The sequence below is a fragment of the Oreochromis niloticus genome, linkage group LG16 (assembly GCF_001858045.2).
Source record: "Oreochromis niloticus isolate F11D_XX linkage group LG16, O_niloticus_UMD_NMBU, whole genome shotgun sequence".
NCBI classification, from domain to species: domain Eukaryota; kingdom Metazoa; phylum Chordata; class Actinopteri; order Cichliformes; family Cichlidae; genus Oreochromis; species Oreochromis niloticus.
Window position 1 is genome coordinate 28660357 of NC_031987.2, and position 25616 is coordinate 28685972.

The 25616-nt window shown below is 40.6% G+C and overlaps 1 protein-coding gene across 1 annotated transcript in view; it reads right to left on the reverse strand.

Annotated features, from left to right (window-relative positions):
- Positions 1 to 4632: 4632 nt before the first annotated feature.
- LOC106097450 (NLR family CARD domain-containing protein 3) overlaps positions 4633 to 25616 on the reverse strand; it is a 40368-nt gene continuing 19384 nt past the window's right edge. The window contains exons 7-11 of the mRNA XM_025903928.1: positions 15107 to 15280; positions 8597 to 8698; positions 6524 to 6765; positions 6405 to 6422; positions 4633 to 5072 (exon numbers count right to left, since the gene is read on the reverse strand). Coding sequence (XP_025759713.1) covers positions 4633 to 5072; positions 6405 to 6422; positions 6524 to 6765; positions 8597 to 8698; positions 15107 to 15280 — 976 coding nt within the window. The remainder of the gene's footprint in view (positions 5073 to 6404; positions 6423 to 6523; positions 6766 to 8596; positions 8699 to 15106; positions 15281 to 25616) is intronic.

The following is a 25616-nucleotide window of genomic DNA, read 5'->3' on the forward strand; positions in this document are numbered from 1 at the left end:
AAAACAGAAAATCATAGAAAAAGTAATCTTTGTTATTGCATCATCACACATCAGTTCCCAGTAACTAGTCAGAATGAGACGTTGGTTTCATCTTCCTCACACTCATCTCACTCCCCGGTCACAACAGGTGGTGACTTTAACTCTGTGTTACAACCTGGCTCAAAGCTGCAAAAGAGGGTGGAGACTGAAAACAGAGACTGGTTTCATTTTGAAGTACTTAATAACCTCGGCTAAAGATGACACCAGACAGCGTGACAGGGTCTGACAATGAGTGGTGTCGTCGTCCTAGCCGACCTCGGCAGTTATTCACACGCCATGACCAAAAACTCCTGCAGTGTCACAGCAGATAGAGGAGGAGTCACAGAGGAGCGTAACAGCTGTGACTGATGCAACAGGAGGACGAGCTCCAACAGTAAACACACTGTGAAGACAGGAAAGCAGTCACGAGTGATGTTGGTCCTGTTTTTATCTCCACTAAAACCTCTCTAACGTCACATGTAACAGAACACAGACACATCTGATTATCAGGGACCACGACCCACATCTTTGCCTCACTATGTTTGTAAGAAGAGACTGAAAATAATGATTCTCCCACCACATCACCAACACTTTTATGGCAAACAGATAATAGCGAGTGACAAGAGGTGAACTGTTTCATATGCAGTTCACAGGGGTAAATACATTTAAACCAAAGACACTGGAAGAAAAAATGAAAGGAACTTAAGGTTCAATTCAAGAAGCTCAACAGAACTCAGAACTCATGTAACATGATCAAGATTTCCTGTTAAAAACAGATGTGTAAAGTATAATAGTATACTATACTAATAATAGTGTATAGTATAATAGTAGACTATACTAATAATAGTGTGTAGTATAATAGTATGCTATACTAATAATACTGTGTAGTATAATAGTATACTAAACTAATAATACTGTTTACTAATAATACTGTATAGTATAATAGTATGCTATACTAATAATACTGTATAGTATAACAGTATGCTATACTAATAATAGTGTATAGTATAATAGTAGACTATACTAATAATAGTGTGTAGTATAATAGTATGCTATACTAATAATACTGTTTAGTATAATAGTATGCTATACTAATAATACTGTTTAGTATAACAGTATGCTATACTAATAATACTGTATAGTATAATAGTATGCTATACTAATAATACTGTATAGTATAATAGTATGCTATACTAATAATAGTGTATAGTATAATAGTAGACTATACTAATAATAGTGTGTAGTATAATAGTATGCTATACTAATAATAGTGTGTAGTATAATAGTATGCTATACTAATAATACTGTTTAGTATAATAGTATGCTATACTAATAATACTGTATAGTATAATAGTATGCTATACTAATAATACTGTGTAGTATAATAGTAGACTATACTAATAATACTGTATAGTATAATAGTATGCTATACTAATAATACTGTGTAGTATAATAGTATGCTATACTAATAATAGTGTATAGTATAATAGTATGCTATACTAATAATACTGTTTAGTATAATAGTATGCTATACTAATAATACTGTTTAGTATAATAGTATGCTATACTAATAATACTGTTTAGTATAACAGTATGCTATACTAATAATACTGTATAGTATAATAGTATGCTATACTAATAATAGTGTATAGTATAATAGTAGACTATACTAATAATAGTGTGTAGTATAATAGTATGCTATACTAATAATACTGTGTAGTATAATAGTATGCTATACTAATAATACTGTTTAGTATAATAGTATGCTATACTAATAATACTGTATAGTATAATAGTATGCTATACTAATAATACTGTGTAGTATAATAGTAGACTATACTAATAATACTGTATAGTATAATAGTATGCTATACTAATAATACTGTGTAGTATAATAGTATGCTATACTAATAATACTGTGTAGTATAATAGTGTGCTATACTAATAATACTGTGTAGTATAATAGTAGACTATACTAATAATAGTGTATAGTATAATAGTAGACTATACTAATAATACTGTGTAGTATAATAGTAGACTATACTAATAATACTGTGTAGTATAATAGTAGACTATACTAATAATACTGTGTAGTATAATAGTATACTATACTAATAATACTGTGTAGTATAATAGTAGACTATACTAATAATAGTGTATAGTATAATAGTAGACTATACTAATAATACTGTGTAGTATAATAGTAGACTATACTAATAATACTGTGTAGTATAATAGTAGACTATACTAATAATAGTGTATAGTATAATAGTAGACTATACTAATAATACTGTGTAGTATAATAGTAGACTATACTAATAATAGTGTATAGTATAATAGTAGACTATACTAATAATACTGTGTAGTATAATAGTAGACTATACTAATAATACTGTGTAGTATAATAGTAGACTATACTAATAATAGTGTATAGTATAATAGTAGACTATACTAATAATACTGTGTAGTATAATAGTAGACTATACTAATAATACTGTGTAGTATAATAGTAGACTATACTAATAATACTGTGTAGTATAATAGTATACTATACTAATAATAGTGTATAGTATAATAGTAGACTATACTATAATACTGTGTAGTATAATAGTATGCTATACTAATAATACTGTGTAGTATAATAGTATGCTATACTAATAATACTGTATAGTATAATAGTAGACTATACTAATAATACTGTATAGTATAATAGTATACTATACTAATAATAGTGTGTAGTATGACTATACTAATAATACTGTATAGTATAATAGTAGACTATACTAATAATACTGTGTAGTATAATAGTATGCTATACTAATAATAGTGTATAGTATAATAGTATGCTATACTAATAATAGTGTATAGTATAATAGTATGCTATACTAATAATACTGTGTAGTATAATAGTAGACTATACTAATACTGTATAGTATAATAGTAGACTATACTAATACTGTATAGTATAATAGTATGCTATACTAATAATACTGTATAGTATAATAGTATGCTATACTAATAATACTGTGTAGTATAATAGTAGACTATACTAATACTGTATAGTATAATAGTAGACTATACTAATACTGTATAGTATAATAGTATGCTATACTAATAATACTGTATAGTATAATAGTATGCTATACTAATAATACTGTGTAGTATAATAGTAGACTATACTAATACTGTATAGTATAATAGTAGACTATACTAATACTGTATAGTATAATAGTAGACTATACTAATACTGTATAGTATAATAGTATGCTATACTAATAATACTGTATAGTATAATAGTATGCTATACTAATAATACTGTGTAGTATAATAGTAGACTATACTAATACTGTATAGTATAATAGTAGACTATACTAATACTGTATAGTATAATAGTATGCTATACTAATAATACTGTATAGTATAATAGTATACTATACTAATAATAGTGTGTAGTATAATCATAAATCTGGCAAATGTTGAAAACTTCTATACAATCTCAATATTATGGGGGATCAGAAGAGTCAAAATACAGTTTATGCTTCAATAATAAATTGTGCAATAAAACATGAGTAAATTTATTTCATTTTAAAAAACATTTTTGAATTCCAATTTTTAAAAAGATTTTAAAATCTTTTAAAAAATAAAGTCAAAGATTACTTTGTACATTTAAAATGGTGATTCCACTCCTCATTTGAAAATCCATTTCTTCACTGCATTTCCCTTTCCTGTTAGCTCAGGATTACCATATTAGGTATTAGCTGACCTCTGACCTTATGTTCCACTTGGGTGGTGTCAGAGTCTCGTCTCTGTTTTTACAGAGGATGTGGTTCTGTTGGCTTCATCAGGTGATGGCCTCCAGCTCACAGTGGAGCTGTTCTCAGCTGAGTGTGAAGCCGTGTGAATGAGGATCAGCATCTGAGGCCATGGTCCTCAGCTGGGAAAGGGTGGAGCCCACTCTGGGTCAGAGACAAGTTCACGCCCCAAGTGGAGAAGTCTGAGTATCTCAGGGTGGTGTAAAGAAGGGGGAGGGGAGCAGGAATCAACAGACAGACTGTTGCTGCGGTAACAGTGAGGTGGACGCTGTACCGGTCCGTCGTGGTGAAGAGAGAGAGAGCTGAGCGTGACAGCGAAGCTCTAAATTTACCGGTCGATTTACGTCCCTGCCCACACCTATGGTCACGAGCTGTGGGCAGTGACTGGAAGAACCAGATCGTGGTTACAAGGGGGGCAAATAAATTTACTCAGAAGGGTAGCTGGTGTCTCCCTTAGAGACAGGGTGAGGAGAATCCCCTTCACAACAGCCAATCAAGTGAACAAGACTCTCCAGGAGGTAAACATTTAAATATCCAAGTCTACCATAAAGAGAAAACTGCATGAAGGTAAACACAGATGGTGCATTACAATTCATTGCATGTGTTTTACATTAAGAATGGAGGATAAACCGTCCACTTTCACTCTGTCTGTAGCAGCAAGTGGCTCTTTGTTGTTTGGCTGCACGGAAACAGGAGAATGTTGGTGTTTGGAAAGCACTTTATAACCAAGGACTGTGTTTTTAATTTAAAGATTAAACTATTAACCTGCACTGATCAATGATGTCAATAAGCACATCTGGACTCACCGAGCCTTTCTGCAGTTCCTCACAGCTGGAATCAGTCTCAGTCGTCCCTCCTTTGAAGCTTTGTACTTGTGCAGGTCCAACTCATCCAGAACCTCCTCTGACATCTGCAGCATGAAGGCCAGAGCTGAGCAGTGGATCATAGTGAGGTCCTTTGACCTTTTCTCTGACTTCAGGAACGCTTGGATCTCCTGATGTACTGAGAGGTCGTTCATCTCCATCAGACAGTGGAAGATGTTGATGCTTCTGTCAGGAGAAGATTTAAATGTCTTGTTATTTTTCAGGTTCTTGGTGACTTTCTGGATGATTCCTGGACCGTTCTCTGTCTGACCCAGCAGACCTCCTAAGAGTCTCTGGTTGGACTCCAGACAGAGGCCATGAAGGAAGCGAACAAACAGGTCCAGGTGGCCATTTTTACTCTGGAGGGATTTCTCCATGGCTCGTTTAAGGAAATCATCCAGAGATGACCCACTGTACTTTTGTCCCAGGAAGTCCTTCAGCACCTCAGTCTTCCTGCTGGTGAAACAGTGGAACATGTAGACAGCAGCCAGAAACTCCTGAATGCTCAGATGAACAAAGCAGTAGACTGGTTTCTGGAAGATCACACACTCTCTTTTGAAGATCTCTGTACAAACTCCTGAGTACACCGAGGCCTCTGTGACATCCAGACCACACTGCTCCAGGTCTTCTTGGTAGAACATGATGTTTCCTTTCTCCAGATGTTCAAACGCCAGCCTCCCCAGCTTCAGAAGAACTTCCCTGTCAGCCTCCGTCAGCTCCTGTGGACTCGTCTCATGTCCCTCATGGTACTTGTTCTTCTTCCTCTTTGTCTGAACCAGCAGGAAGTGTGAGTACATGTCAGTCAGGGTCTTGGGCAGCTCTCCTCTCTGCTCTGTAGTCAACATGTGCTCCAGAACTGTAGCAGTGATCCAGCAGAAGACTGGGATACTACACATGATGTGGAGGCTCCTGGATGTCTTCATGTGGGAGATGATTCTGCTGGACAGCTCTTCATCACTGAATCTCCTCCTGAAGTACTCCTCCTTCTGGGCGTCAGTGAAGCCTCGTACTTCTGTTAGCCTGTCGACACATGTAGGAGGGATCTGATTGGCTGCTGCGGGTCGGGAAGTTATCCAGACGAGAGCCGAGGGAAGCAGATTCCCCTGGATGAGGTTTGTCAGCAGCTGGCTGACTGATGACTTCTGTGTGACATCAGACAGCAGCTTCCTGTTGGTGAAATCCAATGAAAGTCTGCTTTCATCCAGGCCGTCAAAGATGAACAAAAGCTGAGAGACAGCCAGCTTCTCTGCTGTGACCTTCTGTAATGTTGGATGGAAAACATGGAGCAGCTCCAGAAGACTGTACTGCTCATCTCTGATCAGGTTCAGCTCCCTGAATGAAAGCAGAACCACCACACTGACATGTTGGTTCTCCAAGCCCTCTGCCCAGTCCAGAGTGAACTTCTGCACTGAGAAGGTTTTTCCAACACCAGCCACGCCGTTGGTCAGAACCACTCTGATGGGTCTCTGTTGGTCAGGTAAGGCTTTAAAGATGTCCTGGCACCTGATTGGAGCGTCATGGAGGGCGTCCATCTTGGAAGCTGTCTCCAGCTGCCTCACCTCATGTTGGGTATGAACCTCTTCACTCTGTCCCTCTGTGATGTAGAGCTCAGTGTAGATGGTGTTGAGGAGGGTTCTACTTCCTGTTTCATCACTTCCTTCAGTCACACGTTCACATCTCCTCCTCAGACTGATCTTATGTTCATCTAAAACCTCCTGCAGACCAACATCTGCTGAAAGAAAGAGAAAGAAAACTCTTCAATGTCTGAACAACAACAAGAAGTCCAGTTTTCAGAAACGAGTCCATCAGCAGACAGATGTTCAGTCTTACTTTGTACACAGCTGCTCTGACTGGCTATCTGCAGTCCAGCTCTGGTTCTGGATCTTTCTCCACACTGGGGACAGGAGGAGTCTCCTGATGAAGCAGACTGGTCCCAGTATGAGCAGATGCACTGTCTGCAGAACCAGTGTCCACAGCTGGTAGAGACTGGATCCTTCAGGACGTCCTGACACAAAGCACAGCAGGACAGCTGCTCCTCCTCACAAACACCGCTCCTCTTCCTCTTCCTCCCTCTGTGAACACATTTCATCATCACTAAAACTTTTGGTAAAAACTATTCAATGGTAAAAGATGGTGCAGAAGTTGTGATGGTCACAGAGAACAGTAAGACAGGAGATACTTTTCTGTTTGAAGGCAGCGTTCAGTCTGGAAACAAAGTGATGCTTCACTGATTTCATCAACACTAATCAGCTGCTTTTCCTGTCTGCCTGTCTTATTAAACACTCAGTGATCTGCCTGCAGTTTGCTATGAATATATACTTCCTGAAAAGACTTCACAATAAAAGCCTTCCATCAGAGGGCGCTGCTTACATCCTTCAGGTTTTCCAGTCAGTGTGCAGATTAGCTTGGTTTAGTACATTTTGATTACTTTACAGAAGTAACTGATTAGTTACAGAAACACATCCAAGGTGAGCAGGTTCCCCTCCAGCATCAACTCTAAGCAGCTAAAACATGAATGAATGTAAAAAGTGTCCCAGCTGTCAGTCAGACTGTACTCGGTGCCACATTACAGATGTGGTTTCTGACAGCTGCTCCAGCTGCAGGATCAAACACACACAGGTCCAAACATCTTTGTCTTTGCTGCTTCTTTATTATTGAACTACACAACATGAGGCCGGCACAGGGAGAGGAGAAGTTATTACAATCAACCCACCACTGACGCGGTCAGAGTCAGGGGGTCATGCAGTGGGCCAACCCACTCCACCTCAGTCTGAGAGGAACCCACTGAACAGTCTGTGGGTTCTCCTGGAGACGAGCCTTTGTGTCCACACTGGCTCCAGTAGCTACTCTTTATATATTTATTCATTTATATTTTATCCATCTGTAGTTGCAGACTTCCTCTCCCTGCCTGTATAAACATGGACCCTCCCCTGATCCCCACCTCTTTAATAACACAAACTAATATATATAGAGAGAGAGAGAGTTATATAACTGTGTGTCATGTTTATCTTTATTTATGCAGACCTGCTCTGAGCTGGACCAATATTTTGCAGGCTTTTCCCTCTGAGTTAAACTAATCAGACTTTTCTGTGTGCAGCAGCTGTGAGATGAAGGCTCCAGGACGTCTACATAGAGACTAAATATTTCACAATATTTCCTAAGTCCAGTCTCAGGAGTGAAGCTTCACCATGATCATTTTCACAGCTCTGGTCTTTGCTGATCAAACTATAACTCTTAAAGGAGATGAAGTTTGATTTAGTTTGGTGCTTCTCCCTTCTTCACTGCCTCACCTTCTCCTCAGACTCAGTCCACATGCAATAACTGAGGAGTCATTGCTCCACTAATGATGGAGACAGGCTGAAGTTCTACCACCACTGTGTTTCACAGATACCAAAACACTTTCTTCTTTAAGACTCAGCTCTTATCATTTGGTAAATAGACTAGTTCTTATATCGTGCTTTGCTACTCAGCACTCAAAGTACTTTGACTTATCTATATGACATTTAGCTAAAGGCAGTGTTTTTGGAGTTCAGCACTTTATGCTTGCAGCGCTGCCATGAACAGCACTGTGGTTCAGTGTTGTCCTGATGGAGTAACAGCAGCCAGTATGATCCAGGCTTTAGCTGCTGGGTCTCTGTGTGACCTCTCAGACTGTTTCACAGATCAGACACAAAGAGAATCAGAGCAGCTCTTTAAAGACAAACATGAACCCACTCAGGTCACACTTTCCCCACAGATATGAGCATCACTGTCCTCAAACAGCAAATGACCAAGTCTAACATTTGGATCTTTTCTCTTTCATTGTTTTCTTTTTAATGAATCTTTGTAACAATCTGAGGATGTTTCAGGTCAGATTTATCCAGGAAACACAAACATGTAAAGGAGTCATCACAGCTCTCTGACCTCATTGGTCCAGGTTCACCACTGAAGGCTGGAGGTGGATCTTTGGACCAGTCACTCCTCACAGACGGACAGCTGGACCCTGCAGACTGTGACCTCTGACCTCTGCAGACACAAACATGATTGAAGCAGCTGTGATCACACAGACTGCAGATAATGCAGCTGTTTCCTGTCAGTAACATCCTCTTAGATTAGAGTTCAGCTTTTTACAGGAAAACTGGACAAAACTGATTTTTGTTACAAATTCATTTTCATTTCCTCTCAGCTCACAAACACAGTCAGAAAATCAACCAGAATCAACACTGATTATAATGTCAGTGCAGAATTATTTCTGTTACTCATGTCTTAATGTTAGAGTGAACTTTTTCTGGAATTAGAGAATAACTGACATGTTAGTTTTGATAGAAACCATTATGCCAGTTTAACCTGGTAATGGTACAACACTGAAGAATGATGCAGGTGGCTGTGCTGATGCCTGTTCAGAATTTCACCAACATTAAACTGTTTGCTAAATGGTTTTTGTTGTCATTATTATTCTGCACACAAACAATGTGCTGCAGCTTCACACTGTGAGCAGCTCTCTGAGCAGCAGTTAACTGACTGTGGACTATATGGAGGCGGAGCCCAAGGAAGACTGTCCTAATGTCATTTGTTGGTTTGCTGGACAGTTAAGGTGTAACAGAAAGTAAATATCTGCTCAGAATTAACCGTATATCGTGCACGAGCTGACATTTTCCTCACGACACCAGCCATGAGCTCGACCGAGCCTCAGTTTACCTGCAGATATCCTGCTCACCTGTCAGCTGTTTAACACCTGCTGCTGATTCAGGAACACGCCCACCTGGTGTGTTCCTACCTGATGATGTCACAGTCTTTAACTGTGAGTGGACATTAAACACTGGACTTAATTCACTCAGGTTTTGTTGGGTCACGTTTACTTCGCTGTTTTATTTACAACTGAGCAAATCGGTTTGGCTGAGGCTAAAGTTACGTTTCATAACTGCAGAGTTTTACAGACGTTTAATGGTTCACTGGCACATGTGTTAGACTGAACTATTCGCTTTTCTTTATCTGGTGTGTTTTGGATTTAACAGTGAATTTTGAGATTAAACTGACTTTTAAAATGTTTTATACAAAGAGGAAAGAGAAGGTGCATTTCCACCGAGAGGAGCAGAGTTTGTAACAGCATGTTCATCATGAAGACTGCAACCTGGACAGAAATATTATATCATCTGTTTTTAATAGTTATTCAACTGTATTCTAAGCACCAGCTGTCTGTTAGAATTTTTAGAGTTTACTTCACTAAAAATAAATGAGCTTAACATATAATTTGTGGGATTATTTTGTTATTTTTGTTTCGGTCATGTTATATTTAACTGTCAAAGGTTTGTTACAAACTATGAAACACATGGTGCAGACTTCTGGATGTTAGAAGAAAACTAATACTGCTCATGAATGAGACTAAAGGCAGGAAGGTGTCCTTTAAAACTAAACATGTTAGTAGGTTAACAGCAGCGAGTCTGCAGCTGAGGGAATACAAACTCAAACTGTCGGAACAGGTTCGATCGTGGATTCATTTGGTGATTTATTAAATGTATAACTGTTAGTCTAATCTGCTGCTGAGTCTCTGACGCTGATGAAAATGCAGAAAACACAGATCATGAACACCTGTTCAACCAATCACTTTCATTCCACTTTGATCTGCGACAAACTGACGGTTCATCTCTGTTACAGTGTTGCGTTGCTATATTTTTGTGTTATTTATGCTGTAGATTTCCACGTCTCTGGAATAGTTGGCAGTATTAAGGATGCTTTTCTGTAAAATCATATTGATATGACCCGTGAATTATTCGTAGATGACAGTTAGATAGTCAGCTGTGAAACTCTGGGTTAACTCAGAGAGCTGAAGATATCGTGGACATGCTGACCTCGCTCCGTGGTGTACAGGGCCGTTTACCCCATGATTAAAATATTAGCCGAACATCATGAAGTCTGTATGTGTTTCATACCAGTTTTTCAAACCAGTAAAACCTGAACTGTAATTGTGTCCATCCTGGTCACTCCCAGTAAAAGTCTGCAGGTCTTCAGCTCGGCCTTCTTTTTGTCAGTGCCAGCGTCTCCAAACCACAGACCATAGCAGGTCTCACTCTCGCTGTTATTGTTCTGTGGGAAAACACCATTGACACTCGTCTCCACCCGCTCCACCCTGCTGGCATCTCCACCTCTCTTGTGCACTGTCTGTTGCTTTCAATGTGTAACAGTGAAGCTGCAAGGAGCAGAGGTAGTGAAGGTGGATGAGTTTACCTGGGGTCAAACTCTCATTCACACACGTGTGTTCGGTCTTAGTTCTAGTGATGTTCATTTCTCTTATTGCCAGAGCATACCTCCACCTTTGCAGGCTATGCTCCACCTGCTCCCTACTCTCACTACAGACCACAGTGTCGTCTGCAAACATCAGAGTCCACAGTGTTAAACAGTCTGAAGTCCACTGCCCTCTCTCTAAGACAGCTCCATGCTTCAGCAGGTATGTCATCCTTCTTACTCCTCTGGACATCCCAATCCACCAGTTTTCCTCCATCTGTCCTTTAAAGTCCTCGTTCCTGCTTCTCAACACACTCTAAAGCGTGGGACAGACCCGCTCGCCTCGCAAGCAATCAGCTGTTATTACCACCGACAAAGCGCAGGCCCCGGTACACAGCTGTAATAACCCCCGCTGACACGGACTTCTTTTACTGAGGTTATATTTATCGGGGTTTTATTTCCTGATGTTCTTATGTGTCCTACGTGTTTCAGTCGCCAATTCTGAATTATAACTAACATTAAAAACATGTTTAAGGAGGAGAGAGAGCAAATAAATCCGATTAACAGCTGATCTTTGGGTTTTTGTTCAGTAATCAGCTGACCTGCGTATAAAAGCATAAAAGAGAAAACGTTGGTGTTTCCGTCATGTAGTAACTGCTGGCTTTAACTGTACAACGGTTGTTCGACACTATGAAACACATACAGACTTCATGATGTTCGGCTAACATTTTAATCATGGGGTAAACGGCCCTGTGCACCACGGAGCGAGGTCAGCGTCTCCACGATATCTTCAGATCTCTGAGTTAACACAGAGTTTCACAGCTGATTATCTAACTGTCATCTATGAATATGTCACGGGTCATATCAATATGATTTTACAGAAAATCATCCTTATTACTGCCAACTATTCCAGAGACGTGGAAATCTACAGCATAAAGAACACAAAAATATAGCAACGCAACACTGTAACAGAGATGAACCGTCAGTTTGTCGCAGATCAAAGTGGAATGAAAGTTGTAAATAAAACAGTGAAGTAAACGTGACCCGACAGACAGAACCTGAGTGAATTAAGTCCAGTGTTTAACCACTGAGAGCTAAAACTCAGGTGAGGTTTCAAAGCTGTGTGCGATGATTGGACATCAGCCGCTGATGAAGCTGGTTCGCCTATAAAGTGCTCTGTAAGGAAACAAGCTCCAGCAGCTCTGTGCTTGGGAAAAATACTATATTTACTTATCTTGTGCAGAAAAATGTGCTGACATTGCGTTATATCGAGCACCGGCTGCCCAGTTAAACTGTGACTATCACCAGGTAACGTGGGCGTGTTTCTTGAATTAGCAGCAGGTGTTAAACAGCTGACAGGTGAGGAGGATGTGCAGGTAAACTGAGGGTCTGTTGAGCTGATCGCTGGTGTCCTGAGAAACATGTCAGCTCGTTCTTTATGTTACAGAAGCACAGAGACACAAGACCAGGCGGAAAGAGACGATCGTTCGGTGAAAATGAGAATCTGCGAATGCAACATGTGGAACACGGAGAGTGGAATATGTAAACAAACCGCCGGTTAACGTAACCCCCTCGGTGCACTCTGCATGCTGACTGTTACTGACAACCTGACCAGACATGTGAAGATTACGGCGCGACATTCGCGGCTGAAACACTGTTGAAAGTGTAGTTGGTGACAGAAAAACGGGGTATTTTAAAACTACACCACCACCATTGCTGCCTGTGATTTGAAATGCATTCTGGGATACCTGGCTGCCCCAAGTCTACACAAGCAATCGATTATCTAGGATCGACCTGTTTTGACTTACTTTGCACGGCAACCAATCAAATGTTAGAGAAGCTGCATGGCAGCATTAACCCCGCCCACTTAGTTTGATGGGTGAGGCTGACAGATAAAATTATTTCAAAGAGAGAGATGAAGGGGACAAAAGTGCCAAAATGAATTAAATAAATAAATCATTAAATAATTAATTAAATGTGTCAATAATTAATTAATTACATGTGTTGTAAATATTTCTGTAATTAATTATTTCTGATTTTAATTAATTATTGACATATTTAATTAATTAATGACACATTTAACTAATTATTTAATGGTGTATTTAATTAATTCATTATGGCAGTCCTGGCGTTCCCTACTGACCGGGCTCCCCTTGCAGAAAGTAAAAGACAAAGAGCACTGTGGTCTCGCCTCGTACACAAGTGATTGGTCTCTGAGTCAGCGGGGTTTAAGTGTTCGACCCAACAAAAAGAACGCATGTTGTACTTTGCATCACCTCAGTAAGACCATGTGAAAATGAAAACAAATCATTCTATGTTGATTTAAATGTCTTTTGTTCCCCTTTTGTTAAAACATAGAAAAACACACCACACAAAATACTGCAAAAGGAAAATGCCTTACATACATGTAGTGTATAAACACAAAACACACATTTCACTCAAAAATTAAGATGTGCAAATGTAAACAAATCAACTTGTCCGAGATATTCATCTTCTGTTGAAAAACACCAACCCCACAAAACAAGAAAACTACTGCAAACAGCACAAAACAACACACAGTGAGGCCAAATTAATAAGTCTTTTTATCATATATTGATGCTTCTTTCCTGTATGACGAACAAAATAGGAAACAGATGTTTGTCTGTTCTTTTTAACTTATTTCATTCAAAACTAACTGTAAGATGTTTGACTACATTGCTGTTTGTATTACTGCTGAAGTCCTAAATGATCAGCTTTAAAGTGTTTGTGCTAATAACATAATAACATCATGTACAGACAGACAGAGAACAGCACTGAGAGGCTTGAACAGACAGACTCAGGTCAACATATAAGACTTTAAGAATGCACAAGCATCTACCTAAAATCCATTTAATGTATCATCTATGATATTGATTCTAATGTATTTAGTTCATGTCCCTTAAACAGGCAGGCTGAAAGTATGAAATATTCATATACAAAAACACATATTTGTCTACTGTCTCAGTGGCTGATGGTGTCCCACAGGCCTCGGTGTGAGCTTAAAGACATTTATAATGTTGAATGTAATGTTTAAGTGGTTTAATGTGTCGGTGCTCACGATAAACACATTTTGAATGAAAGCCGGGGAACTTCAATAGAACAAAAAAGTGTCTATTCTTTGTGCCCATATGGATCAGTCATGTTATCATTATTTCCCCCAAAGGTGTTGCCAAAGCCACCAAGTTAATACTTAAAAAGACACAAAAATATAAAATATTCTGTTTACTCGGCGACAACTTCACTTTTAGCTTTTAATCAGAAAGCCTTAAGTTGGCTAGTTATGTATGGGGCTAACGGTTAAGGCTTCACTCGAGGGAAGTAACTCATTACTGCTACTGCTAAGTAATGTTAGCTAAGTTCACAGCTTATTCCATGCTGCCGTACTAGCGCTGCTGTACTGCATCAGACTCAGTGCATTTCAACCATTTATCCCACGAGTTTGAGAGCTAGCAAAAAATTTATATTTTTAAAAATGAGAATGTGTTACTTACACATACTCAAATTATTTACTAGGTCTTATGTAAACTCCCCCATTGTCAAGAGGTGCAAATATGTTTTGCAGACTTTTCAGGTGGATTTGGTCCTTGTCTTATCAGTGATTTGTATTTGAAAATTTCCAGCAAACACTCATCGGTGTAACTCATCATTTTCTTTCTCTATCTAATAAGAAAACTATTCAATCAGATAGTTATTTGTAGTGAATAAAATACAGTTAAAGTTTCAAGCAGTTTTAAGCACTACATCTGAAATTCAAGCACTTTTACAAGGATTTCAAGCACCCATACAAACCCTGTAAATGACAGCCACTGCTTTGAATGCTTCAGTCAGGCTGATCTCAGTGCTGTGACAACGATGAGACTGATCAGCTGTTTAGATGAGTGAATAAAAGAGATCAGCTTGATTTAATGTTTCCACAGTTGATGCATTAGGATCTATACATCTTGTAACACTGTCAGAAATAATCCAGCTTTATTTCCTGTAGACACGAACGTGACAGACATCATCACATCAGCTCAAACACATGATTGCAATCAGCTTCTAACTCATCTGATTGGTTGCCTGTGGTTGTGTCCAAGCCTGTCACCATTCTCCTCTCACAGCTTCACTGGAAACACTGGATCTTTGTTTCATACTGACTGTGTTTAGTACAATACTGCTGACAGCACCACCCACTCACTCCATCACTCTACTGACCTCAGAGTCTCCAGTCTGTAGTCTGGATTCTGCTGAAGATCAGACAGCTGCTTCACATCTGGATCCTTCAGGTTGTTTCCCCACAGGTTCAGCTCTCTCAGATGGGAGGGGTTGGACTTCAGAGCTGCTGCCAGATAATCACAGCTGATCTCTGACAAACCACAGCTCCACAATCTGTATAAAGAATGAAAGATGTAAGTTTATTAGACAAAGTGCTTGAACTCATTCAGTGTTTCATCATCTGTTCAGAGCTGAAGAAGGTTCAGAATGTAGAAGTTTAGAAAATGGAAACTCCAAACAGCTGAAGCCAACAGGAAGCAGCTTCAAACAGGAAGCTGAGTTTCAGACTATATGTCCTGATGCAGTCAGTTGGATTTTGGAGATTTGAATCTCTGTTCTGTGACTAAGTCCTTGAATCATTTCTTCCAGTTGGTCCAACAAGACAGACTAAGTGTTGGAAACAAGGTGTTTCGCAATGTTATACTGACTATGGGTCTGAGTGGGGCCAGGTTTCACAATGAGCTGAAACCCTGTCTGATTGGGACCCACACCCGCTTTCACACCTTGGCTCATGTGATTAGAGGATCACCAGGGGGTCCTTTGTCCCTCCTTGGGGGGATACTCCCACTGGGTTTAAATCTGGGACTCTCGGCCATTTGACCTTTGAACTGAAGAAGCTTCTCGGATGAGAGGTGAAACGTCTTCAAGCAACTTAAAGAAGTCCAGACGCTTTTCTTTGCAAACTCCTTTATCTTGCCAATCTGTTATTTTGTCATTTTGACATAATGTGTCAGTACAATTTATCTAAATTCAGACAAAATTTAAAATACGAGTAGAAAGTGATATTTTTGACTGTAAAACCCACAAGCATGTTTAACGAATCTTTTTCATAACTTGAAATGCAAATAGAAATTGGACATTTTTTAAAAATATGAACAAGTTTCGCAAACAACAAAGTTATATGGTACTATTTACCTAAGAATGCAGCCAAGGCTCAGACGTTATTCATTTAAAACTATTTACAGAACAATCAGGTGTTCTGCATCAAAGAAGAAGGCCCACAAATTATTTATGCAACTCAAAAAAATAGTTTGTGTCACTATAACACAGAGGAGAACAGCACAGGGATAAACCTGCAGGTCTGACAGCAGGTGTGTCACTCAGCGTTTACACTGCAACCTGCCTTTGCTGGTTTTAAGGCAGCAACTAGTAGAACTGACACACAAAACAAAACGACTACACTACACACTAACTACACAAGATAACACACTAACTTGAGACTCCAAACACGTTAAACGTCACACATCTCTCACGTATCAAAACTCTCTGTCTCTCTTTCGCTCACTCGCTCTCTCTCGCCGGTCACTCCTAAAACTTCCGCCTCTTCCCAAACAGTAATACCGCATGTTGCCGTATCATATTTTTTGATTGGTCGACATGGTACATTTTTCCACCAATAGGGAAGAAGTGTTTTTTCCTTTTCTTTTTTCACTCACAAGCAAAGCGTGTTTGCTAGCGCTCTCCATAAAAAAAAAACGCAGTTTTTACCGTTTCTTCCTGAACTAAACGCCCCTGTTTTATTCAGAAAACCCCCCAAAAACATCGGTTTTACGTGACCTATCAACACAATTTAAAAACTGGTATATAGTTTGAAGTCCGCACGTTAGACCCAAGTTGAAATGGAGACTCTGGGTCGACCCCAGAGGGTTAATCAGAAAGCCTTAAGTTGGCTAGTTATGTATCGGGCTAATGTTTAAAGCTTTCACTTCAGTAAATTAACTCATATTACTGCTAAGTAATGTTAGCTAAGTTCACAGCATATCCCGTAATAGCGCTGCCATACTGCATCACACTCAGTGCATTTCAATCATTTCTCCAGCGAGTTTGATAGCTAGCAAAATAATAACCATAATTTAAAAAATTAGCATGTGTAACGTACACGTACTGGAAAATTATTTACTAGGACTCACCTATCATGTGACTGGAGAACGCAAACTCCGCCATTGTTGTTTTCCATCAAACACTCATTTAAACAGCAACCTACAGGTATGTTAGCGCACTCATCCCCGACTGTCCGAGGGAGGGGCGGGGTCACATATTGAAACAGACGCAAGGCAGCCCAGGCGGGAAACTTTGCTTTTACATTTTGTGACTTATTTTATTTCTCTATCTGATAAGAAAACTATTCAATCAGATAGCTGTTTGTGGTGAATGAAATACAGTTACACTTTCAAGCACTTTTAAGCACCACATCTGAAATTCAAGCACTTTTCAAACCTTGAAAAGACAACATTAAAATTCAAGCATGTTCAAGGATTTCAAGCACCCGTATGAACCCTGCAGAGTATGGGGGTGCCTAGTGGGGTCAGCGGGGAGCTGGCCCCAGGGAGGGGTCACTTGCCCCTCCCTTCCTTCCCTACCCATCTCCAGCTGCCTCCCTCTTCCCGCTCCACCACAATCACCCACACATGCAGGGCCTTGGGGTAGGGGTGTGTCACCAGGGTGCAGAGGAGACATCCCCCCCTCTGTCCCTTCTGGCTGCCTCTGCCTCAATTTTATCCCACAACTTAGACATTCACATTACTCACACTCTCATTACACATAGATATAGGATCTTGGGGGTGGGCACGCCACACAGAATCCAAATTACCATCAGGGTGTACACCTCACCCCTGGCGTCGTTGCCCACCTCTCAATTTTAAATACACGTAGACATTGAGGGCCATCAGGAGGGGCTATGCGCTTACCTGCTGCTCTGGCAGGTAGCTCCATGCCCTCCTGGGTTTTAAATGCACCTTAGAACACACATACATCAACACTACATATGAGCGGGTGGAGGGAGGTTTGGAGTCTTCACACACCCCCGTTCTCTGCGGCCTGCTGGAGCGGGGGGGCTGGGAGGAGGAGTCGGCCGTCCGACTGGGGTCTGGAATGTGGGGCCTCCCTGCTGCTGCAGAGTCGGGGCGGTCTGCTTCTCCCCACCGCAGGGAAAAAGGGTAACACCACCTGGGTCTGGGTGCAGTTGTTATATTCCCATAGATCATCGTGATGTTGTTTATTCTATTACTCTCGTTTTCTTCTGCTTGTTTTCTTTTTTCTTTCAACAGGTGGTCCAGGTGATTGATATATGTAGTTTTTCTCTGCTTATTTTGTTGGTTTTTGTTTTTTGCCCTTTCTCCCCGTCCCTCTTCTCTGCTGTTTTTAACCCTCTTTCTTTCTCCCCTTTCTTTTCCTCATTCAAGTCTGTCCCGTATCTAGCAAGTGAAAATAAAAAATAAAATAAACAATAAAAGATGAATCAGATGGACCACTACGGCAAGGCTGGGATGGTCCATTTGGTAAAGTAAATCTGTTGGGCATCTTTCTTCGCCTTTAGACAATAATTCTGATGGCAAAAGAGGGAAAAAAACTGTCAACAACGAAGAGTTATAAGGTGATGAGCTCCCAATATGAGGAGTTCATACAGGGTCCAATCTCCACATGAGAGGCAGTTATGTAGATGGGGGTCCATTAGAGTTGGAATAAGGACCCAGATGGCATCAGTAGTAGCAGGACTGGCCAGATCGAATGGACCGTGATGAATTGATTTCACCTGCTGTGATGGGAGTAACAGAGTGGAGATGCCATAGCAGATGTTTGAGGAGAGAAATGTTGTGTTGAATTTGGTTGGATGCATGCTGTCAAATCTGAATACTGATTGCGTTCCCAGAACAGATTGAAATTGTCGATGGAGGAGACGTTTTGGGTAGCGCAGGCTGATGAGAGCCAGGTATGTAGTGACAATAACGTGCTGAAATGCCCAACACCACAGCCAAAGGTGGGGATGTGACTGGGCACAGAAATGTGATCCACATGACTGTTTAGTGAACAGTTAAGTGTTCAGAGTATCTTTTCAGTAGCTCTGATTGTGACATTTGTGATGTCTGGACACTTAGAGTTTCCGTAGCTTTATGCTCTGTCTCGGACAGTGGCTCCTTGTTTTAACATGTCCAACTATTAAGTCATGAATAATGAAGGTTGCCATTTGACATTTGTGAGGTCTTGTGGACTCTGAGATAAGCTGACCTTGAGGTGGAGTACCGGGGACTCTCACTGGTTGCTGGATGTGGCCCTGTCCCAGGACCTTGGCTGGCTCTATAGGCAGTCAGCTCCGGCACAGGGTTGGCTGTGGGTTGGGGACTGACAGGCGACAGTTTGTATTCAATCCTCCTCAGCACTTTAAACCAGTTAGACAAGACGATGGATCCCAATGGTGGAGTGCAGGAAGATTTTATTCCACATCTCTTCTCCCCTTGGAACAACAATCAAGGATTCGGAAGAAACCGGCGAGGAGCAGGTTCAAACTTTGTGCTTAACTACGAGTATGGGCCAAGGGTCCTTGTGGTGGATGAAGGCAACCATGGCTGGCTCCAGGTTCGAGTTAGCTGTGGGTCCAAGCTATGGAAGTGTGCTGTTGTTGGGATTGCAGGAGGCCTCAGCAGCCAAAGAGTCCAGCAGGACTTCAGTCTCCCGGATTTGGAAATCCAGCTTTCCAGCTCAGCTATTTTCTGGCTGAATTGAAGACATCCAGAGGAGCCAGAAGAAAAGGCACATGGCATCACTGGTGCTAGCTAATGTTGGCAGGACTCTGAGGTGGAATCCAACTGTAGCTATTTACATTGTGGCTAGCAAGGCTCAGAAAGGAATGAAGTCCTGGCAAGCTTGCACATATAAAACACATTGTTTATTTTTAAAATTTATATTGTAATTATTATAACTCCCCCACCCACATCAGCTCCATGTGAACTCTGCCTTACCAGAGATCAGGACTTTAACAGAGAGCTGAACCAGGCTTCCTGTATACGGGTGCTGGGCCCACAGAGTCGGCGAGCAAACACAAGTGGGGAGAAATGAAAAAACTTCAACCAGCTGATTGTCAAAACTTGGAACATGTTTCCCATCACACACTGCAGCGTGTGAGTATTGCTGTAATGACAATGTTTGGCTCTACGTATGAATGTGAGCAGTCTTTCTCACATCTCAAGAACATTAAGACCAACCTATGATCAGGTTTAACGAATTCTCAATGTGCAACACGTACCTGTTCAATGATGATTATATACTTGCATTTCCTCTTCCAACTAGGTGGCGCTCTAACCATTGCTGACAAATGGCATATCAAACTTTTCCGAGCTCGACTCTCATCATGCCTGTGAAGTTTTGAGAGAGACTGGACGTTGTGTTTTTAAGTGACAGCAGTTTACTACTTTTTGGTGAGTGATTGAAACTCCATGTGTCACAATGACCACCCAGTTTCACAAAACATTAAATGCTTCACAATTTAATATCACAAAGGTCTTAAGATTCCATGCACCAGAGATCACGCCAATCTGATGAATCATTAACGAACATTAACGAATCCCTAGGAGGAGTTCGTTAATGTATGAGGCCTGAAAACAGGGAAAAATGAAATTACATGTTCAATTGAAAATGTCTGACTTCCTGTTGGGTTTGGGATATTGCTCCAGAAGACATTTTTGTTCATGTTGAAATCTTACATAAGCCTGCCAGATTTCAGACTCATAGATGAAACATAGGGCAGGGGCTGGTCTTTTGAAATATAGTAGGGGACGCTGTGGAGCCATGTGTAGGGATGGGCACCGGTATCCGGTGCCATTATGGCACTGGTTCTGACATAAACTGTAGTAACCAGCGCGAAAAGCAGCGCACATTTCAGTGCTTTTTTTTTTCTTGAGATGTCATACACTTTGGATTATAGCCAATCATTTTACCTTTGGAAGGATAGTAGGCGGGCCCAGGTACGTACGTTCTTTTAGAGCAGAGCTACAAATTAAAAATGCCCAAGGCGAAGCGGTCAAAAGTCTGGCTGTACCAAAAGATGCAAACTCAGCAGCCTGCAGCAAGTGCTTTAAGGTGATACTGTGCAAAGGAGGTAACACCTCGAATCTGACGAAATACCTGGTGACGCATTGCATTTTTTTTAAAAGCCAAGAAATGCACCGTATTGATAGCTTGCTGCAAGACCGAGCACATCTACTGTGGGTGAGTACGCTAACCACGTTATTACATTAATGCATGTAAGGTGAACTAGCAAACACCGTCGTAGTTACATGCGGCTGTCTTCTTGTTTGATAGAGTGGTACCATATATGCCCTATACCTGCAGAAAAGGCTAACATTGTTATTTATTTTACAAAAAAACAGCTAAACATGAGAGGTTTTGGACAAAGTTTGTGTTTCCATTGTTTAAGCACCGGTTCCAACCAAAGGAGGTGTGTTGTATCAACAGAAAAGGCTGACTTGGTTATCATTTTGCAGAAAAAAAGAGACTGCTAAAAATAAAAACGAGAGGTTTTTGGACCAATTTTGTGTTCTCCATTCTTTAAGCACCGGCACTGTTTCAAAAGTACCGGTTTGGCACTGGTATCAGATAAAACCTAAACGATACCCATCCCTAGCCATGTGTCAATATTCCATGAAAATGAGCTACAACAAGAGAGCCTTCCTCACATTGGAGGTGTGTGCCAGATTTCCCACCTAGTTCCCACTAGGTCGTGCTTTGACTAATGGTACCAATGGGTATATCAATCTGTTTAGGGTGCGCCTGTCATCATGTCTCTAAGTTTGGATTTCTTTGAGCAATTTCGTTCTTCATGGCGAGACATCAATGTTCGCCATGATGCTGGGGTCACGCTCTTTTCCGAAAACTCAGTTTTGAATACAATCCAAGACCAACTCGTTAAGGATTTCCTGGACAAATTTGAGGTTGCTTGGGTCATCCTCCTGACAGCCTGAGGTGTTCTTAAGTAAACTGGACTACCCGACAGAAGGACCCGAGGCCCCGCTGCACTTTTTCGGTAAGTTAAACGTGTTTGTAAGCTAATCCGTAACTACCATCCTTAGCTAGGTCTCAGGACCTAGCTAGCTGAGATAAACACTCAGCTGCCAGGGAAACTCATTTTCTAAAGTTTGTTTAGCTAATCCGTGCAGGTGAATAAATTTACCGTGACTAAAGAAATCAAGAGAAAAGCACCGGGCTGCTCAGTCAAGAGCAACAGGCTTCAGCTCCTGTGCACAGCTGATTGTTAAATATGTGCAAACGGCACCATGTTTTCAGTCTGTCACATCTGTAACACCAAATTTTTTAAAAAAAAAGCTGCACTTCAGTAACACCTGATAATTCAGTAACCGTCGATTAAAACAGCAACGCTGACTGTGTGTGTGTGTGTGTGTGTGTGGGCTTGTATGTTTTGTGTTGTACTGCTGTCTTTAAAGCACATCATATTCATCTCAGCACAACTAAATAATGACTTACGACAGGAGCTCTAGTTGGCATCGTGGACTCTCCAGAAACCACACAGATGCTTCACTCCTGAATCTTTCAGGTCATTAGAGTCCAAGTGCAGGTCTCTCAGATGGGAGGGGTTGGACTTCAGTGCTGCTGCCAGATAATCACAGCTGATCTCTGTAAAACCACAGCCCCAAAATCTGTATAAAGAATAAAAGATGTAAGTTTATTAGACAAAGTGCTTGAAATCATTCAGTGTTTCATCATCTGTTCAGAGCTGAAGAAGGTTCAGAATGTAGAAGTTTAGAAAATGGAAACTCCAAACAGCTGAAGCCAACAGGAAGCAGCTTCAAACAGGAAACTGTGCAGAGTTTCAGACTATATGTCCTGATGCAGCCAGTTGGATTTTGGAGATTTGAATCTCTGTTCTGTGACTAAGTCCTTGAATCATTTCTTCCAGTTGGTCCAACAAGTGTTGGACATGTGTTGTGGCTCCATTAGGGGAGCTTCTACATGTGATGTGATGGCCCCTCTGGGTCTGTCAGGTCACAGCAAAAAATCCTGGCACAACTTCACCTGCTTCCAAGGTGCATGGAGAAGATGAAAGAAAAGCAGGAACTCCAGCAACACTTGAGGAAAGAAGAACAGCTTTAATAATTGACCAACGCGTTTCGGCTTGCGGCCTTCATCAGGGTCATAGTAAACATTGTAAAAAAATAGCTTAAATACAAGACAGGAAACAGAAAAAATTCAAATTAACCAGTCAAAACTTCACGGATAGGTCAGCTGACATATCATAAGTAGGTATTGGTTAATTGGTTAGGTCACGCCCAAGTAGATGTTGGACTAGAACATTAATGATGAGGAGGAGAGGGGGGTGACATAACCTCCATATGTCTGAAAATAATACATGCATGAATAGCATAAGAAGGATACTATAAATATACACACAGGTCAAAAAATAATAATAAAACCAACAAGGGGCAGTCTTTAATGGTAAATTGGAAAACAAGATTACGTCAACACATGGGAACATATTTGTTAAAAAATCCTAATTTATGTCTCTAAAAGTCAGGTCACAGCACTGAGAGAGCTCAAACTGGGACACAGTGGTTCCAGTCTGGACCAAAGACTCTATACTGGGACTGAGGACTGCTTTGACTGCACCCACTGGGACTTTTTAAAGGCTCATGTTCCACTTAGACATTTATTTCTACTGACATTTCTTTCTGGGAAAATGGGGATTACTTTGAAACAGGAACTATTTTCCCCAATAAGCAGCCCTGGATTAGTAAATCACTCCAACATGTTCTCAGGCAGAAGAAGCTGTCTTGTTATGAGGGAGAGAAGAAACAGATCGAGGCACAGAAACTTGTTCAAAGATTTCACACATTTTCCAGTCCTCCTTGGAACAACAGGAAGTTCCCAGCATATGGAAAGAAAGGTTAAGTGCAGAGGTGACTAGTAACGAGTTACATTTACTTAAGTTTTTTTTTAAAAAAGTACCTTTTTTGCACGATACTTTTTCCTTTTACTTGAGTACATTTATGAAGAAAAACTGTACTTTTACTCTGCTACATTTGCAAAATTCAACTCGTTACTTTTAAAAATAATTAGTTTAACATGCGCCAGTGGGGTTTCCGGTAAATTTTTTACCAATGAGACGTGGCCATGCAGTCACATGACCAGTTTGAAACGTGGCGGGCAGAGCGGCCCAAGCGTTTCAAAGTAGCAACACACGGAAAGAAGAAATATGATGGCAGAGTCTACGCTAGAGCTGAAGAGGATGGACGGCATTTTCCTCACATACAAAGATGTTTTGCTTCAAAGCAGCACAAAGAACAGCTGTGTCTGCAGTGTCGGTGTCTTCAGGGAGAGCCAAAACAAACCAACTTTTCAGCGTGAAACAACTCAGCTCGTGTGACCTGAAGAAACGGTAAATTTAATCTAAATATCTTTTCAGCTGTGGTTAGCTGGATCCAGCTACCTCACTGACCTCCTCAATCTGTACACTCCTTGTCGTGCATTAAGATCATCAGGTCAGTTACTCCTGGCCCAACCTAAGTTTAGACTGAAGGCCAGAGGCGATCGTGCCTTTGCTTCAGCTGCACCAACCTTTGGAACAGCCTCCCTGCTTCTATTCGAGCCTCGGACTCTATCCCATCCTTTAAATCAAGATTGAAAGCATATCTATTTGACTTGGCTTTCCTGACCAGTTAATACCCTTTTAAATCTTTTACATTTCAAATATTTTAAATCCTTTATTAAATTTTATTAAATTTATTATTTTACTATTAATTTTACTGCTGTTTTTGTCTTCTTAGCGGATTTTGTATTTATCTAAGTCAGGGGTCGGCAACCCGGCGGCCTCCTCTTTAGTCCTTATTTGTGGCTCCGGTGGTTTGGGAAATAAATTAGAAGTATTTAGCTGAAGTGCATTTATTTGTGTTTAGTTCTTTTTTTTAACTCGTAGTTCTAAATTGGAAGATTATTGTGATTCTGAAATATAAAAATAAAATTATATGTTATTATTTTTTCATCGCTCAACATAAGCGTTACACTCGGGAAGCCGGTGTACCCGCGAAACGCCGTGCATTTATCAAGACTTTCAACCCAGATAGGCCAATTATGGATCTGGATCCACATTATGTGCAGCTGCTCTCCACCGTGAACTATGTTAAACAAACCCGTCACGCCTCACAGATGACAGCTTACAGTCCTGCGTAAGATGAAAGCCCCGATTTGCAGACGCTGTGCGCAGAGGTTCAGGGCAGAAGTCTCATTGTAAACAAATCACGGCAGACCCGACGATGTTTGCATGAACACGCTTTTCAGCATCTCTTTATTGACCACTTTTCACACACGGTTGCTGTACACATACAGCCGGCTGTAGCTTTTCAGCTCACAGCCCGACAACACAACAGCAGAGAGAGCACAGACTTTAAGGCGGCGAGGCGCGATGTGGGTGCCGCTCAGGTGCGTCCGACTCCCCTGCAGCGCACTTCAGACCACGCCCCGCCACACACATTAACAAGGTAAAATACATATTTAGGCAGAATTTTGCAAATATCTATTTTTTTAGCGGCATAGAGCTTTTTTTCCAATTACTTTTTAAAAAGGTGGCGGCTCACAACGGTTTTTGTTTGCTACATGGATCATTTTAGTTCAGCTGGGTGTCTTTCCTTTTGTTATATTTCTTTAAGAGTTCAAAATGTGTTAATTA